Below are 17549 nucleotides of genomic sequence, written 5' to 3'. Positions count from 1 at the left end.
GAAAACCAAAGCTGGAGGCATCACAATCCTGTACTTTAAGATGCATTACAAAGCTGTAATCATCAAGACAGTATGGTACTGGCACAAAAACAGACACTCAGATTAATGGAACAGAATAGAGAACCCAGAATATGGACGCACAAACGTATGGCCAACTAATCTTTGACAAAGCGGGAAATAATATCCAATGGAATAAAAACAGCCTCTTCAGCAAACAGTGCTGGGAAAATTGGACACTGACATGCAGAAGAATGAACCTGGACCACTTTCTTACACCATACACAAAAATAAACTCAAAATGGATTAAAGAGCTAAATGTAAAACAGGAAACCATCAAAATCATAGAGGAGAAAGCAGGCAAAAATCTCTTTGACCTCGGCCGCAGCAACTTCTTACTCAACACGTCTCCAGAGGCAAGGGAAACAAAAGCAAAAAAATGAACTATTGGAACCTCATCAAGATAAAAAGCTTCTGCACAGCAAAGGAAACAATCAGCAAAACTAAATGGTAAACCAATGGAATGGGTGAAGATAATTGCAAATGACATGTCAGATAAAGGGTAAGAATCCAAAATCTATAAAGAACTTATCAAACTCAACACCCAAAAAACAAATAATCCAGTGAAGAAATGGGCAAAAGACATGAATAGACACTTTTCCAAAGAAGACATCCAGATGGCCAACTGACACATGAACAAATGATCAACATTACTCATCATCAGGGAAATACAAATCAAAACCACAATGAGATACCACCTCACACCTATCAGAATGGCTAACATAAACAACTCAGGCAACAACAGATGTTGGTGAGGATGTGGAGAAAGAGGAACCCTTTTGCACTGCTGGTGGGAATGCAAACTGGTGCAGCCACTCTGGAAAACACTATGGAGGTTCCTCAAAAGATTAAAAATAGAACTACCCTATGGCCCAGCAATTGCACTACTAAGTATTTATCCAAAGGATACAGATGTGCTGTTCAAAGGGGCACATGCATCCTAATGTTTATAGCAGCGCTATTGACAGTAGCCAAAGTATAGAAAGAGCCCAAATGCCCATTGACTGATGAATGGATAAAGAAGATGTGGTATACAACAGAGTATTACTTAGCAATCAAGAAGAATGCAATCTTGCCATCAGCAACAACGTGGATGGAACTAGAGTGTACTATGCTAAGCGAAATTAGTCAGAGAAAGACAAATATCATAATGACTTCACTCATATGAGGACTTTTAGACACAGAACAGATGAACATAAGGGAAGGGAAGCAAAAATAATATAAAAACAGGGAGGGGGACAAAACATTAGAGACTCAAATATAGAGAACAAACTGAGGGTTGCTGGAGGGATTGCGGATGGGAACATGGGCTAAATGGGCAAGGGGCATTAAGGAAGATGAGCACTTGTGATGAGCACTGGGTGTTATATGTAGGGGATGAATCACTGGGTTCTACTCCTGAAATCATTATTGCACTATGCTAACTAGCTTGGATATAAATAAAAATAAATAATAAATTAATTTAAAAAATAAATTTGTAAAAATAAAAACAGCCCAGATAATCCAGAAAAAAAATTAGTGAAATGCAAACCATAATGAATACTATTTTATTCTCACCATTTTACTATTTTATACTCACCAGATAAGCAAAAATTAAAACTCTGAGATGATATCAAATGTTGGCAACTCTTATATACTAGGGATGGGGACAGGTAGGCATAATTGGTAAACTACTCTGGGCAACAGTTTAACATCATCTAATAAAGCTGAAGATATCCATACCCTACAAACCAGCAATTCTACTAAGTGTACATGTACAAAAATTTTGGAGAACATGTCTGAATAATAATAAACTGGTGAGAACAGCAAATTATCCATCAGGAGAATAAATTGTGGTAAATTTATATAAGATGTATAAAACAGTAGCTGCAAATGAAATGAACTAGAACACTAAAGCTATGAACATATGCCAGAAACATATGGTGGAATGAAAAAAGCAACCCACATAAAATATATACAGTGTGATACCATTTGTATAAAGTTTAAAAACATGCAAAACAATGTATTATAATCTTGTGATAAAATTACAGAGAAAAGCATGAAAACTACTAACACAAGACTGATGACAGTGGTTACCTAAAGGTTAGGAAAGCTTAGAGGGAAGATGTAATCAAGATTGGTCACTGATCAATGCTTCAAGGGGTTGGTCATTATTTCCTAAACTGGGTATCTTGTTTATGGGTGTTTATTTTGTTATTTTGCTTTATAACTTCCAAAATTATTTTTAAAATGTATTTAAATGCTTTTATATACACCAAATAATTTTTTAAAGGTAAGTAAAAAAGTTCAGAAGAAGAGATTACTTCTATCTGGGAGGATTATTAGGGAAGAGTTCATGAAAAAAAGTCATCTCTGAGTAAGGCTTAAGACAACTGAGGGGCACCTGGGTGGCTCAGTTGGTTAAGCCTCCAACTCTCGATTTCAGCTCAGGTCATGATCTCACAGTTCATGAGTTCAAGCCCTACACTGGGCTCTGCATTGACAGTGCAGAGCCTGCTTGGTTTTCTTTCTCTCTTCCTCTCTCTCTACCCCTTCCCCACAGAAGCTCCCTCTATCCCAAAATAAATAAACTTATTTTATTCTGAAGGCAATATAAAGCTCATTAAAAGTTTTAAGTAAGAGAGGGAAACAACCAAACATTAACTCTAGAAATAATAATCTGGTAGATACAATTCTCATTTCATTCAAATACATGTTCTGAATGTCTATCTGCAAAAATCAAGTACAAAAGATAGAAGAAGGGTGGGGAGATGGCAAGAAACAATATATAATCTAGAATCTCCCATGGCATTATAATAACCAGAGGCATGCTTAAAGTCTCAGAATGTTATTACTCACAAAATGTAATTCTCCCTCTCACTTTGGAAAGCATAAGCAACTATGCATGACAAAAAAAATTATATATGTTAAATAAGAAACACATATATACAATTATCAAATATATATAGATTAAAAATACATAGGAAATTGTAAAGAAAGTTCATTCAAGGGCTTCTAAGACTTTTTTTTTTATACTTTTTTAAATGTTTACTTTTGAGAGAGGGGGGGAGAGAGAGAGAGAGAGAGAGAGAGAGAGAAAGTGCAAGTAGGGAAGGGGCAGAGAGAGAGGGAGACACAGAATCTGAAGCAGGCTCCAGGCTCTGGAAGCTGTCAGCACAGAGCCTGACGTGGGGCTCGAATCCATGAACTGTGAGATTCAGTTGGACACTTAACTGACTAAGCCACCCAGGAGCCCCTGAGCTTTTTTTTTTTTTTCTCTTAAGTTTATTTATCTTCATTTTGAGTGCACATGAGAGAGTGAGCATGCAGGAAAGGGGCAGAGAGTAAGGAGAGAGACAGAATCCCCAAGCAGGATTTATGCTGTCAGTGCAGAGCCCAATGCAGAACTTGAACCCACAAACCATGAGTTCATGACCTGAGCCGAAATAAAAAATCAGACACTTAACCGACTGAGCCACCCAGGCATCCCAGGCTTCTAAGGCTTTTTGAGTGATTTATGGCAGAGTAACCACCATGCAAGTGATAGAGTATTCAAGGCTTTCACATTCAGGAAATTTAAGACAGAATTTGCCAATTCCACACAATGTGTTACATTTAGGTGTAAAAGATGTTTCCACTTATTAAAGATGTTTCCACTAATTAAAAGATGTTTCCACTTATTAAAGAAAAATATAGTGAAATTATATATCAAGTTACTACTTTGATTTCTAAAATACAGGATTCTTAAAACTGGTATAACTCAGATGCATACCTGTTTTTTAAAACTGATGGGGCGCCTGGGTGGCGCAGTCGGTTAAGCGTCCGACTTCAACCAGGTCACGATCTCGCGGTCCGTGAGTTCGAGCCCTGCGTCAGGCTCTGGGCTGATGGCTCAGAGCCTGGAGCCTGTTTCCCATTCTGTGTCTCCCTCTCTCTCTGCCCCTCCCCTGTTCATGCTCTGTCTCTCTCTGTCCCAAAAATAAATAAACGTTGAAAAAAAAAATTAAAAAAAAAAACTGCTATGTACACATAGAGGCAACTGACATAATGTAAAGAATAGTAGTTTGGGAGCCTTAGTCCTAGTTCTGCCACCAACTAAGTGTGTGATTTAGACAAGCCATTAACACCTCTCATTTTCCTCATCTAAAAACGTCTCATTTTCCCTATCTAAAAAATGAAGAGTTTGTACCAGATGATCAAAGATACCACCTAGTTTTTATGAGCTGCAAAATGATTTCTATCTGAGGATAGACCCTTATAGATTACTTGTTTAGGCCTTTGAAATGTCATTTACTTAGATATATATATGTGCATGCCCTCGTCCTATATTACAGATAATATTTAAAACAGCTTACATGTGTTATAATCTCACCTTAGACTTTCACTATTATCTTACTGTTGGTTCAAAGTAAGTTTTGTTGTAGAAATTTTGTATTTTAATATGATAGTTCAAAATGGTCTCTACTGATATAGAAGGATACTTCTGGAAAATGAGTAACCACTTACGGTAAACATGTACTTCAATGACTCATGCAATGACCACAGCCTTTCCTTGTTGGTATTCCTCAGAGCTCCATTCTCAGCTCTCGTCTCTTCACACTGGCCTGTCCCATTCACTACCATAGTTTCAATAATCACATAAAGACCGAGTCTCCCAAATCTGTATTTTAGCCCAGATCTACTTCCTGAGGTCCATCTGTATCCACATATTCATCGTCTATTTACATATTGCCACTGTTGTCAATATTTCAAACTCAACACACTGAACAAAGAACCAATCTCCCACTCCTCTGCCAGATCTGCTCTTCTTCTATTATCTCGATGAATAAGAACACAGTCCACTCAGATGTCCAAGCCAGAAATGTGAAGCCACTGACTTGTCCCCTCTTATCCCCCATATACAGTTAATTACCAAATCCTACTGAAATGACACATCACTGTCTTTTATCTTTCCGATACTCTTTATTCCCACTGCTATTACTAAATTACTTTATTAAACCCTGATAATTTCTTAATTTCTTGCTGGATTCTAACAATAGCTTTTTAAAAAACAACAAAGTGTTGGTGAGGATGTGGAGGAAAGGGACCCTCATGCACCCCTGGTGGGAATGTAAATTGGTGTAGCCACTGAGGAAAACAGTATAGAGGCTCCTCAAAAATAAAAAATAGAACTACCAAATGATCCAGCCAATTCCGCTCATGGATAGTTATCTGAAAAGAATAAAAATACTAACTCAAAAAGATATCTGCACCCTATGTTCATTACAGCAATATTTACAATAGCCAAGATATGAAAACAACGTAAGTGTCCATCAACAGATGAATGAATAAAGAAAATGTGGTGCACATATATAAAATGGAATATTATTCAACCATAAAAAAGAAAATCCTGTTATTTGCAACAACATGGATAGACCCTGATAGCATTATTTCAAGTAAACTAAGCCAGACAAAGATAAATAAATAACATATGATCTCACTTATATGTGGAATCTAAAACAAGCAAACAAACAAAAACCCCCTAGTACTCATAGATTTAGAGAACAGATGGGTGGGTGAAGGATGGGGGTTGAGAGGGTGGGTAAAACCAGTGAAAGTGGTCAAAAGGTACAAAATTCCAGTTATAAATTAGTACTGAGGATGTATGTACAGCATGGGAACTATAATAATATCATATTGCATTGTATATTTGAGAGCTGCTAAGAGGGTAGATCTGAAAAGTTTTCATTGGTAAGAAAAAAATTGTAACTGTATGAAAATGGATGTTAACTAGACTTACCATGGTGATCATTTCACAATAAATACAAATATTGAATCATTATATTTTACATCTGAAACTAATGTTACAGTCAATTATATCTCAACAAAAAACTTTTTTTTTTTTTTTAATTTTTTTTTTTCAACGTTTATTTATTTTTGGGATAGAGAGAGACAGAGCATGAACGGGGGAGGCGCAGAGAGAGAGGGAGACACAGAATGGGAAACAGGCTCCAGGCTCTGAGCCATCAGCCCAGAGCCTGACGCGGGGCTCGAACTCACGGACCGCGAGATCGTGACCCGGCTGAAGTCGGACGCTTAACCGACTGCGCCAACCAGGCGCCCCACAAAAAACTTTTTAAGTCAATCTTATTGGGGTATATACAATTTCATGCAATAAAACCCAACAATTTTAAGTACATAGTTCAATGAGTTTTGACAAATGTAAACATTCATGAAACTACTATACCTAACACTATATAGTATATAAGTATTTATATAATCCCAGAAAGTTCCTAGGGCCCCTCTGTAGTCAGGGGCAACTCACCCCCAACTCACCCCAGGAAACGTTGATCTAATTTCTATCACCACAGACTCATTTTGCCTGTTCCAGAGAACCATGTGAATGGAATCATGTAATATGTAATTTTTTGTACCTGACTTTTTTGTTCAGCATAATGTCTGTGATATTCATCCATGTTGTATGTATCAGCAGTTTATTTTTTTTATTGTTGAGTTGTAGTCTAGTGTTTAATCATGATAATTTTTTGCTTATTCACTGCTTCTTAGCTCAGTTTACCTGCCACGAGACACATAGACTTTGATCCATTTTCATACTGCCTCTAAAGTCATCTTTCTAAAATGCAAATCTGCTTCTGTCCCTCATTTTTTTCCAATTGTTTCTCATTGTCTGAAGAATAAAGGATGGACTTCTGAACAAGACCTTCATGAACCTCCCATGCCTTTGTCCCTAATTCCCTCTCAAACCCCCCAACTGCTTGGGCCCCCAATGTCATTTCTCTGTTTATAGTTTTTACATGTGAGTACATCCAAACTGAGGAGAAAAGTGACTGTTTCAATTCATTTCTGGAAATAAATTTAGGTCCCAAGTATTACATGGCCTGACAGCTCCACCTGACTTCATATTAATCCCATACATTTTAGGACTGATACTTCATAGGTATGTGGTCAGTTGCCAATGTATTGCCTTGTCCTCATTTCATATTACACCTGAATGATCACAGAGACTAAGACATCAAGGTATAATCTTTTATGCATAAGCTATAATCACACTAAAGATGCCATTTATATCTTGCTTTTGTATCTACTTCAAGAGCATTTTTCATGTTGCTACATTCTGTTCATAAATATTATGTTTAATGGCTAAAAAATGCTCTAAAAAAGATGCATACATCTCATCAGTATAACACAGTTAAACCTTTCACCTATAGCTGGGCATTTAGATTACCTCTAAATTTTTGTGTTAAATTTAAGTAATGTTGCAATAAACACCTTCCTGTACAAAGTGTATTTTACATTTTAGGTATTTTTGGGGGGGCATAGAATCCCACAAGGGGAATTACTGCATTCAGAAAGCATGAATAATTTATGGTTTTAATATATTTATAAAACATTATCAAGTAATACATGAAAATAATTTTAACAGCCTGGTCAACCTCACTCCCCTTTCCAAGGCTTGTTCCTCAGAGACAATCTCTTCTATTCATTTATTGTAGTTCTTATACTCTATTTACCAACTACAGATATTGTTTTCTTACTTCCAGTTATGATAATGAGATTATAGCTCAACTACAACACTTCTTACTGCCTCTGTTAATTCAGGAGAGGTTAACTTTGTAATGCCAAATGTATACATAAACATATTTCTTCTCTCTCAACTTATAATAATATATCTTTCTATTAGTATTCTTAGTCTTTTCCAATAGCCATGCACATACTTTTACATTATTAGGGCTAACAATATTTATAATTTATTTTGAAACCATAATAAAGTTGTCCATGCTAGTGGCTTTTGAAACTTGAAAATTAAATAAAGAGTATTTACATTATGATTATATAGGTACTGTTAAGTGAAAAAACAAGTAGTAGGTTATGATTATGCTTCCTTCTACCAGGTACCAATATCATGACCCCTAAACCACTCAAAGGAAAATATTCTTACATCATGGTCAATGGATTCTCATACAACTTTGATTCCAGCCTCTGTAAAATAATAATGACTACACCAAGTAAAGCACTAAAATTTATATTTCCTTAAACCTTGGCAAGTTCTAACTTGCTACTGATACCAAAGTCCAATGCCAGGCTTCCAAAATTATGATTGTTATTTTGCATCTGACTCCAAAAATTTTTATCATCTTATAAAGATGATATGACTAAGTCATAAAGCGTCCCCACCTGCCAGAGCATCCCGATAAAGCTGCACAAAATGATTGAAGATATCCTTCGGCAAACACTTCTCATCTGGTAGACACTGTAGAAGAATGACTATCTCAGACTGACCCACTGCATGCATTCCCTTGGTTGTGAAACACCAGCACTTCCTGTTCACATCTATAAATGGAATAAATATATAAAAATAAAGACATTCTTCTTAATATTTTCCTTTAAAAATGCAGAGAAACCTGTGTTATAATACAGCAAAGAACAATATAGGTCATACTGAAACTATATAATTCAATTGTGCACTATAAATGCATTGAGCCAAAAAACAACTGTAGAAAATAAAACATACCAATGCCTCTGGCTTTAAGCAAATACTTAGAAAAACAACTGGAAGGGAAGTAAAAGAAAAAAGCAAAAGAAAATGCAATTAAAACTTTTAACTCCTATTATTGGAAGGTGTAATTACTAAAGAAAAACATTTCATTAAAAATAAAATAAATAAAACAAAACTAGGTATCCTAGGCTATAATGATTAAAGAATATATCCCCCCCGCCACCTGTATTTTAAAAAAGTCACTCTACCAAGGGAAATAATTACTTATGTAAAACTAGAAACAACAACAATAAAAGCCAATATTATAACTTTGGATTCAGCTTGTGGCCTAAAAAATATATACTTTTACATATACTTTTTAAATTTAATCTGTGACTGAAAGATTATAGCTTTTTCTTTTTTTTTTAAGATTTTATTTTTAAGTAATCTCTACACCCAATGTGTGGCTTGAACTTTATAACCCCGAGATCAAGCATTGCATGCTTACTGACTAAACCAGCCAGTCCTTTTTGGGAGAAAATTCTAGATAAACAGAGATATGATTTTACTTGGTTTCATTCTGTAAAAAGTGGTGAAAGTGGTGAGAGGATGGCTCTTCTGGACTACTTACTTCCACTTCTTTACCTTAAGGCTTTGTGGAGAACCAACAGCACAAGCCATATGTAGTTAATGTTCATTCTTTGACACTTTTATTATTTATACTCCAACACAATAGGATCCCCAAAGGAATTGAAATAGGATTCAAATGTAATTATAGATATCACAATGTATATCAAAACTAATAGACTCCTTTTTCTCACTTTAGGGAATGTTACTTTACGTATCTAAACAGGAAGCACCCAATCCAACTATATTAAGATGGTGTACACTTCAGGAATTCTGGGTTAGCTATTTTCTAAGTATAAATTATGAACTAGATATGGTCAACTGAAATTTCAAGCAAGTTATTTTAAAATATGATTCTAGAAGGAAAGGAGGCAAGCATTAATAACTGGGCAAACATACAAGGGTACAATTAACAAGTAAACCAGAAACCTATATTTTATTAATATAGAACCTCAAAGGAAGTAGCATATAGGTGTTTCTGGTGTCTGAGGTCAACTTAAAATAAGTATACAGTGAGAATGAGAGGATAGTTCCCCAGTGCTTCCCTCCTTTCTCCAAAACTCTGCCTATTAACATTCATCCAGGATAAATGCATTCTCTATTTTCCAACACCGTCTTAGAATCAAGATTCTAATTGTCCTCTCATTCTGATGCCCAAGAAACTAGCCCCAAGAACTGAGAGGTTTCTGAATCTTAACGTACAAGGTACTGAAGTTTTACTATGTGTTAGCTAACTAACATTTCTCTCAAATAAGGCTTTGCACACAACTAAGGTGTATGAGATTTAAATCTAGCATGTAAATTGTTTGACCCTCCTGGATAATTTATCCACCTCCTCTACTCTGGTGGGGAGTTGTGACATAGCACATCCATCTCAGGAAGAACTTAGATCAGTTCAACTTTTGTTTGGCTTTCCTCCATGGAAAATTCATCTATCTCATCTTAAGAGTTTCAGTTAGTCCCATAGTTGTCCTCTGGGATATATTATACAAACCAACTTCTTCCGTACCCAGTTTTCAGTAAGCTGTGGATCCATCCATATAAAAATACTTGTGTGTACCGAATTTTTAAGCTTTACTTATTATCTAAGAGTCAGTAAAGTATCTCATTTTAATTAAAAAAAAATTCTAACTTACAATTTACAATTTTAACCATTGACAACAAATTTGCATTTAAAACAAATACAAGTGGGTCAGGGCCACCATCCTCTAATTGCTGCATTACTGAAATCTGTGATGGTTTCTCTTCCACAGCATAGTCTGTAAGGAAAAACAAACAAACAAACAAAACATGTAAAGGATTAGTTAAAGGGAGAAACCAAGAGAGAAATCTGATGGAGGAATGGGCTGATTATCCACAGGAAAGAATTAAGCATTTGATTTGTAGTTAGGGTGAACATAGGTTTATACCTGCTGTCTTAGTGTCATGCTAATAGTGTCCCTTTCATTCTCAAAAGTAACCCAGTCCAGTTTGGATGAGAACATGGTTATCCTATGTATAGGCTTCTCCACAAAATGGTTTATGCCATAGTCTAAAGACAGCCCTTTAATTTAAAAAAATTCACCAACTATCATAAGAAGAATTTTACACATTACATGTTCTAAGGCCAACATTTAAAATAATCCATGACGGACAGAGGTGTGTAGGAGATGAGCTAGATGGGTGATGGGTATTAAGGAAGGCACTTGTTGTGAGGAGCACTGAGTGTATGTAAGTGACGAATCACTGAGTTCTACTCCTGAAACCAGTATTGTATTGTATGTTAACTAAAATTTAAATAAAAAATAAGATAAAATGAAATAAACCATGATATACAATAAAGTGGTAATAGAAGGTAAAATAGTTACCTCTGGATGAAAAGATGTTGAGGGGTTGAGGTAGAGGAGAATCCTTTTTATTCTATATCCTTTAGTACTGTTGAAATTTTCTACCATTAAAAAATTAAACTTTAGGAGCGCCTGGGTGGCTCAGTTGGTTAAGTGACTGACTCTTTATATCGGCTCAGGTGGTGATCTTGCTGTAGTGAGATTGAGCCCCACATCATGTTCTGCACTGAGCATGTAGCCTGCTTGGGATTCTCTCTCTCCCTCTCTTTCTGTCCCTTCCCCCCTCTCAAAATAAATAAATAGACATTTAAAAAATTAAACTTTAAAAATGTACCCAGAAAATAAAAGTATCATAAAGTGACTGGTTTCATGACACACTTCCTCTAAGTCAAGAGTTCAGTACATATATCAATCACCAAAATCACCAGTAAATCACACAACAGATTCCAAACAAGGACAAGTTATTACTTGAGACCTTGCACAGAACCTTTCCCATTTAATCCCTGAAAGCACAGTACGTGATATTCAGCCACGCCATTTTGAATGACAGCAGCCTTCCCAGCTTGAAGTCAAAATCATGGATAACAACTATTGTAGAATGTAAAGATACAGAAAAGGAACTGAAAACCTGTAAGTTGCATGTTGTTTGATTAGTTATATAAAATGCATCATTATACTCAAACTTTCACTCTTCGCAGATGACATGATACCCTACGACATGATACTCTATGGAAAACCCAAAAGACTCCACCAAAAAACTGCCAGAACTGATCCATGAAATCAGCAAAGTTGCAGGAAATAAAATCAATGCACAGAAATCGGATGCATTCCTATACATGAACAAGGAAGCAACAGAAATAGAAATCAAGGAATCGATACCATTTACAATTGCACCAAAACCCATAAAATACCCAGGAATAAATCTAAACAAAGAGGTGACAAATCTATACACTGAAAACTATAGAAAGCTTAGGAAAGAAATTGAACAAGACATAAAAAATGGAAAAATATTCCATGCTCACGGACAGGAAGAAAAAATATTGTCAATACGACCCAAAGCAATCTACATATTCAACACAATCACTATCAAAACAACACCAGCATTCTTCACAGAGCTAGAAAAAACAATCCTAAAATTTGCACGGAAACAGAAAAGACCCCAAGTAGCCAAAGCAATCTTGAAAAAGAAATCCAAACCAGGAAGCATCACAATCCCAGACTTCAAGCTATATTACAAAGCTGTAATCATCAAGACAGTATGGTACTGGCACAAAAACAGACACTCAGATCAATGGAACAGAATAGAGAACCCAGAATATGGACCCACAAACGTATGGCCAACTAATCTTTGACAAAGCAGGAAAGAACATCTAATGGAATAAAGGTAGTCTCTTCAGCAAGTGGTGCTGGGAAAACTGGACAGCGACATGCAGAAAAATGAACCTGGACCACTTTCCTACACCATACACAAAAATAAACTCAAAATGAATGAAAGACCTAAATGTGAGACAGGAAGCCATCAAAATCCTCCAGGAGAAAGCAGGAAAAAACCTCTTTGATCTTGGCTGCAGCAACTTCTTACTCAACATGTCTCCAGAAGTAAGGGAAACAAAAGCAAAAATGAACTACTGGGACCTCATCAAAATAAAAGCTTCTGCACAGTGAAGGAAATAATCAGCAAAACTAAAAGGCAACTGACCGAATGGGAGAAGATATTTGCAAATGACATAACAGATAAAGGGTTAGAATCCAAAATCTATAAAGAACTTATCAAACTCAACACCCAAAAAACAAATAATCCAGTGAAGAAATGGGCAAAAGACATGAACAGATACTTCTCCAAAGAAGATATCCAGATGGACAACCGACACATGAGAAAATGCTCAACATCACTCATCATCAGAGAAACACAAATCAAAACCACAATGAGATACCACCTCACACCTATCAGAATGGCTAACATTAACAACTCAGGCAACAGCAGATGTTGGCAAGGATGCAGAGAAAGAGTATCTCTTTTGCACTGCTGGTGGGAATGCAAGCTGGTGCAGCCACTCTGGAAAACAGTATGGAGGTTCCTTAAAAAACTAAAAATAGAACTACCCTATGACCCAGCAATTGCACTACTAAGTATTTATCCAAGGGATACAGGTATGCTGTTTCAAAGGGGCACATGCACCCCAATGTTTATAGCAGCACTATCAACAATAGCCAAAGTATGGAAAGAGCCCAAATGTCTACCGGTGGATGAATGGATAAAGAAGATGTGGTGTGTGTGTACACACACACACACACACACACACACACACACACACACACACAATGGAGTATTACTTGAAAATCAAAAAGAACAAAATCTTGCCATTTGCAACTGTGTGGATGGAACTAGAGGGTATTATGCCAAGTGAAATTAGAGAAAGACAAATATCATATGACTTCACTCATATGAGGGCTTTAAGAAACAGAACGGATGAACATAAGGGAATGGAAGCAAAAATACTATAAAAACAGGGAGGGGGACAAAACATAAGAGACTCTTAAATATAGAGAACAAACAGAGGGTTACTGGAGGGGTTGTGGGAGGGGAGATGGGCTAAATGGGTAAGGGGCATTAAGGAATCTACTCCTGAAATCATTGTTGCCCTATATGCTAACTAATTCAGAATTAAACTTTAAAAAATGCATCATTATAGACAGGGAGAACAGATACCATTTCCTACTGACGAAAAGAAACGAAAAAACTATTTTTTGGATGTAAGGGGAAATGTCTACTCTGCCAATGAAAATATTTATTGAAATGTCAATACTACCCAAAGCTATCTACACATTCAATGCAATCCCAATCAAAATTGCACCAGCATTCTTCTCGAAACTAGAACAAGCAATCCTAAAATTCATATGGAACCACAAAAGGCCCCGATAGCCAAAGTAATTTTGAAGAAGAAGACCAAAGCAGGAGGCATCCCAATCCCAGACTTTAGCCTCTACTACAAAGCTGTCATCATCAAGACAGCATGGTATTGGCACAAAAACAGACACATAGACCAATGGAATAGAATAGAAACCCCAGAACTAGACCCGCAAACGTATGGCCAACTCATCTTTGACAAAGCAGGAAAGAACATCCAATGGAAAAAAGACAGTCTCTTTAACAAATGGTGCTGGGAGAACTGGACAGCAACATGCAGAAGGTTGAAACTAGACCACTTTCTCACACCATTCACAAAAATAAACTCAAAATGGATAAAGGACCTGAATGTGACACAGGAAACCATCAAAACCCTAGAGGAGAAAGCAGGAAAAGACCTCTCTGACCTCAGCTGTAGCAATCTCTTACTCGACACATCCCCAAAGGCAAGGGAATTAAAAGCACAAATGAATTACTGGGACCTTATGAAGATAAAAAGCTTCTGCACAGCAAAGGAAACAACCAACAAAACTAAAAGGCAACCAACGGAATGGGAAAAGATCTTTGCAAATAGCATACCGGACAAAGGGCTAGTATCCAAAATCTATAAAGAGCTCACCAAACTCCACACCTGAAAAACAAATAACCCAGTGAAGAAATGGGCAGAAAACATGAGTAGACACTTCTCTAAACAAGACATCCGGATGGCCAACAGTCACATGAAAAGCTGCTCAACGTCGCTCCTCATCAGGGAAAAACAAATCAAAACCACACTCAGATATCACCTCACGCCAGTCAGAGTGGCCAAAATGAACAAACCAGGAGACTATAGATGCTGGAGAGGATGTGGAGAAACGGGAACCCTCTTGCACTGTTGGTGGGAATGCAAATTGGTGCAGCCACTCTGGAAAACAGTGTGGAGGTTCCTCAAAAAATTAAAAATAGACCTACCCTATGACCCAGCAATAGCACTGCTAGGAATTTATCCAAGGGACACAGGAGTACTGATGCATAGGGGCACTTGTACCCCAATGTTTATAGCAGCACTCTCAACAATAGCCAAATTATGGAAAGAGCCTAAATGTCCATCAACTGATGTATGGATAAAGAAATTGTGGTTTATATACACAATGAAGTACTACAGGGCAATGAGAAAGAATGAAATATGGCCCTTTGTAACAACGTGGATGGAAATGGAGAGTGTGCTGCTAAGTGAAATAAGCCATACAGAGAAAGACAGATACCATATGGTTTCACTCTTATGTGGCTCCTGAGAAACTTAACAGAAACCCATGGGGGAGGGGTAGGAAAAAAAAAAAAAGAGGTTAGAGTGGGAGAGAGCCAAAGCATAAGAGACTCTTAAAAACTGAGAACAAACTGAAGGTTGATGGGGGGTGGGGGGAAGGGGAGGGTGGGTGATGGGTATTGAGGAGGGCACCTTTGGGGATGAGCACTGGGTGTTGTATGGAAACCAATTTGACAATAAATTTCATATATTGAAAAAAAATTTAAAAACAAAACAAAAAAACCAAAAAAATCCATAGCAAACATCATACAATGATGAAAGACTGAAAGCTTTTTCTCAAAGATTAGAAAAGGCAATGATGCCTGTTTTCACCTCTTCTACCTAACATAGGTACTGAGTTTCTAGCCACAATATCAGGCAAGAAAAAGAAATAAAAGGCATCTAAACTGAAGTAAAATTATCTTTGTGTGCAGATGATATTAAGTTATATACAGAAAACCCTAAATATGCCACACATAAAAACCATTAAAAAAAAAAACCATTAAAACTTAGAAATGAATTCAGTGAATCTGCAAGATACAAAGTCAACACACAAATATCAGTTAGCATTCATTTCTTTCTATACACTAAAAATGAACAATCAGAAAAGGAAATTACAAAAACCCTCCATGTACAGTGACATCAAAAAGAATAAAATAACAGACTAGATAAAATATTTGTTATACATAATGAACAAAGGGCTAAGATCCATAACATATAAAAACCTTCAATGAACTAAAAAGAAAAATACAAAACCTCTAAAGAAAGTAAGCAAGGAACTCACACAGGTAAATTTACAGAAAAATAAAAGTCTAATAAGTAAAATATAGTAAGTATCAGTTGTAACAAAATAAAAATTAAAAGAATGAGATTTTCTTTTTCTATTGTACAAATAATTTTTAAAAACTGGTATCCAATGGTGGTGAGGGTAAAGAGAAAAGAGGAACTTTCCCTCAAATATTCCTGGTGGTAGTATAAATTGGTAGATTAATTTAGCGGTATCTTAAAATTTTAACTGTTTACTCCCTTTGACTTAGCACATTCAATTTGAAAGACTATCCTACAAAAAGAAAATCCAAATGTGCAATGAGATGTATACAAGAATTAGCTCTGTACCGTCATAATAGTCAAAAGTTATCAACAACCCAAATGTTCATCAGTAGAGGAATAATTAAACTGCAGTATGACCATTAAATGGAATGCGGTTAGCCTGGAAAAAGAATCAGAGAGTTCTATATGTAGTTACTCATATGGAAAAGTAAAGTAAAATAGTCAAGTTGGAGGATAAGAATTGGATTGAAATAGGGCTTTTTTCCCCCCTCTCTTTTTACTTTTATATAATTTTTTTAGGTGTTGGACTGGGATATTTTAATTTTGAGTAGAGCCTTTTCTGTATTCTAAAAAGAAAATAGAATTAAAAGGAGTATTAGTTGGTGTTTCAGGTTGAACTGTGTCTGCCTCAAATACATATATTTAAGTCTTAATCCTTAATACTTCAGAATATGACTCATTTGGAAACAGGGTCTTTATGGAGGTAATCAAATTAAAATGAGGTCATTAAGGTGAGAGCTCCTAATCCAATATGACTGGTAACCTAATAAAAGGGAAAATTTGGACATAGCATGTGGGAGAATACCATGTGAACATAAGATGGCCATCTACAAGCCAAGGAGAAAGACATGGAATAGATCTTCCATTACAACCTTCAGAAGGAACCAACCCTGTCACCACCTCAATCTCAGACTTCTAGCCTCTGGAATTGTGACACAATAAATTTTTATTGTTTAAACCACCAGTTAGTGGTACTCTGTTATGACAGTCCTAGCAAACTAACATAGTTGGGGACTTTCCAAAGTAAATGACTTGCTCCGGGTAAAAAAATCTCAAGTGAGAATTGAAAAAAAACTCCAAAAAAACAAAAAACAAAGATATCTTTTTTTAAAAGCAAGCTAGGGGGCAGCATTATGCAGTTAAACAGAGGAATCTTACCCATCCTTCCCAATATGCCAACAATAGTGTGGAGGGGGGATCTTTTGTTTCCAAGGGAATTCAAGAAAGGCACAGAAGTTAGTTAGAAAAGTAGATGACTTGCCAAGAAACTACCTAGAATGGCAAGAAAATAGGAGTCAGGCAAAGAGAGGCATTTCTGTGGGATCACCCATGCCAGAGAACCACATGGGATCAAATGTAACATACACCACAAAACCACCACCTGACAGTGCCTATGACTGACACAGACAGTGTACCACAACATAAAATAGAAGATTGACCTGGGAATGCTGGCTCTTGTTCTCAAAAAGACAAAGACTATCCTGTAACAAGCTTCACAGGTCATTAGAATTAGTGCCCTAGAAAAGATAGGCAGAATCTAAGAGATTTGAACCAACTGAG

The 17549-nt window shown here is 36.4% G+C and overlaps 1 protein-coding gene across 1 annotated transcript in view; it reads right to left on the bottom strand.

Annotated features, from left to right (window-relative positions):
- ZFYVE9 (zinc finger FYVE-type containing 9) overlaps nucleotides 1-17549 on the bottom strand; it is a 202200-nt gene that overhangs the window by 65178 nt on the left and 119473 nt on the right. The window contains exons 7-8 of the mRNA XM_040456039.1: nucleotides 10276-10400; nucleotides 8212-8367 (exon numbers count right to left, since the gene is read on the bottom strand). Coding sequence (XP_040311973.1) covers nucleotides 8212-8367; nucleotides 10276-10400 — 281 coding nt within the window. The remainder of the gene's footprint in view (nucleotides 1-8211; nucleotides 8368-10275; nucleotides 10401-17549) is intronic.

Source organism: Herpailurus yagouaroundi, unplaced genomic scaffold (assembly GCF_014898765.1).
Source record: "Herpailurus yagouaroundi ecotype Mexico unplaced genomic scaffold, PumYag 77, whole genome shotgun sequence".
In the NCBI taxonomy this organism is placed as follows: domain Eukaryota; kingdom Metazoa; phylum Chordata; class Mammalia; order Carnivora; family Felidae; genus Herpailurus; species Herpailurus yagouaroundi.
Note: the sequence above shows the minus strand (reverse complement) of the source record. Positions and strands in the feature narration are given on the sequence as shown.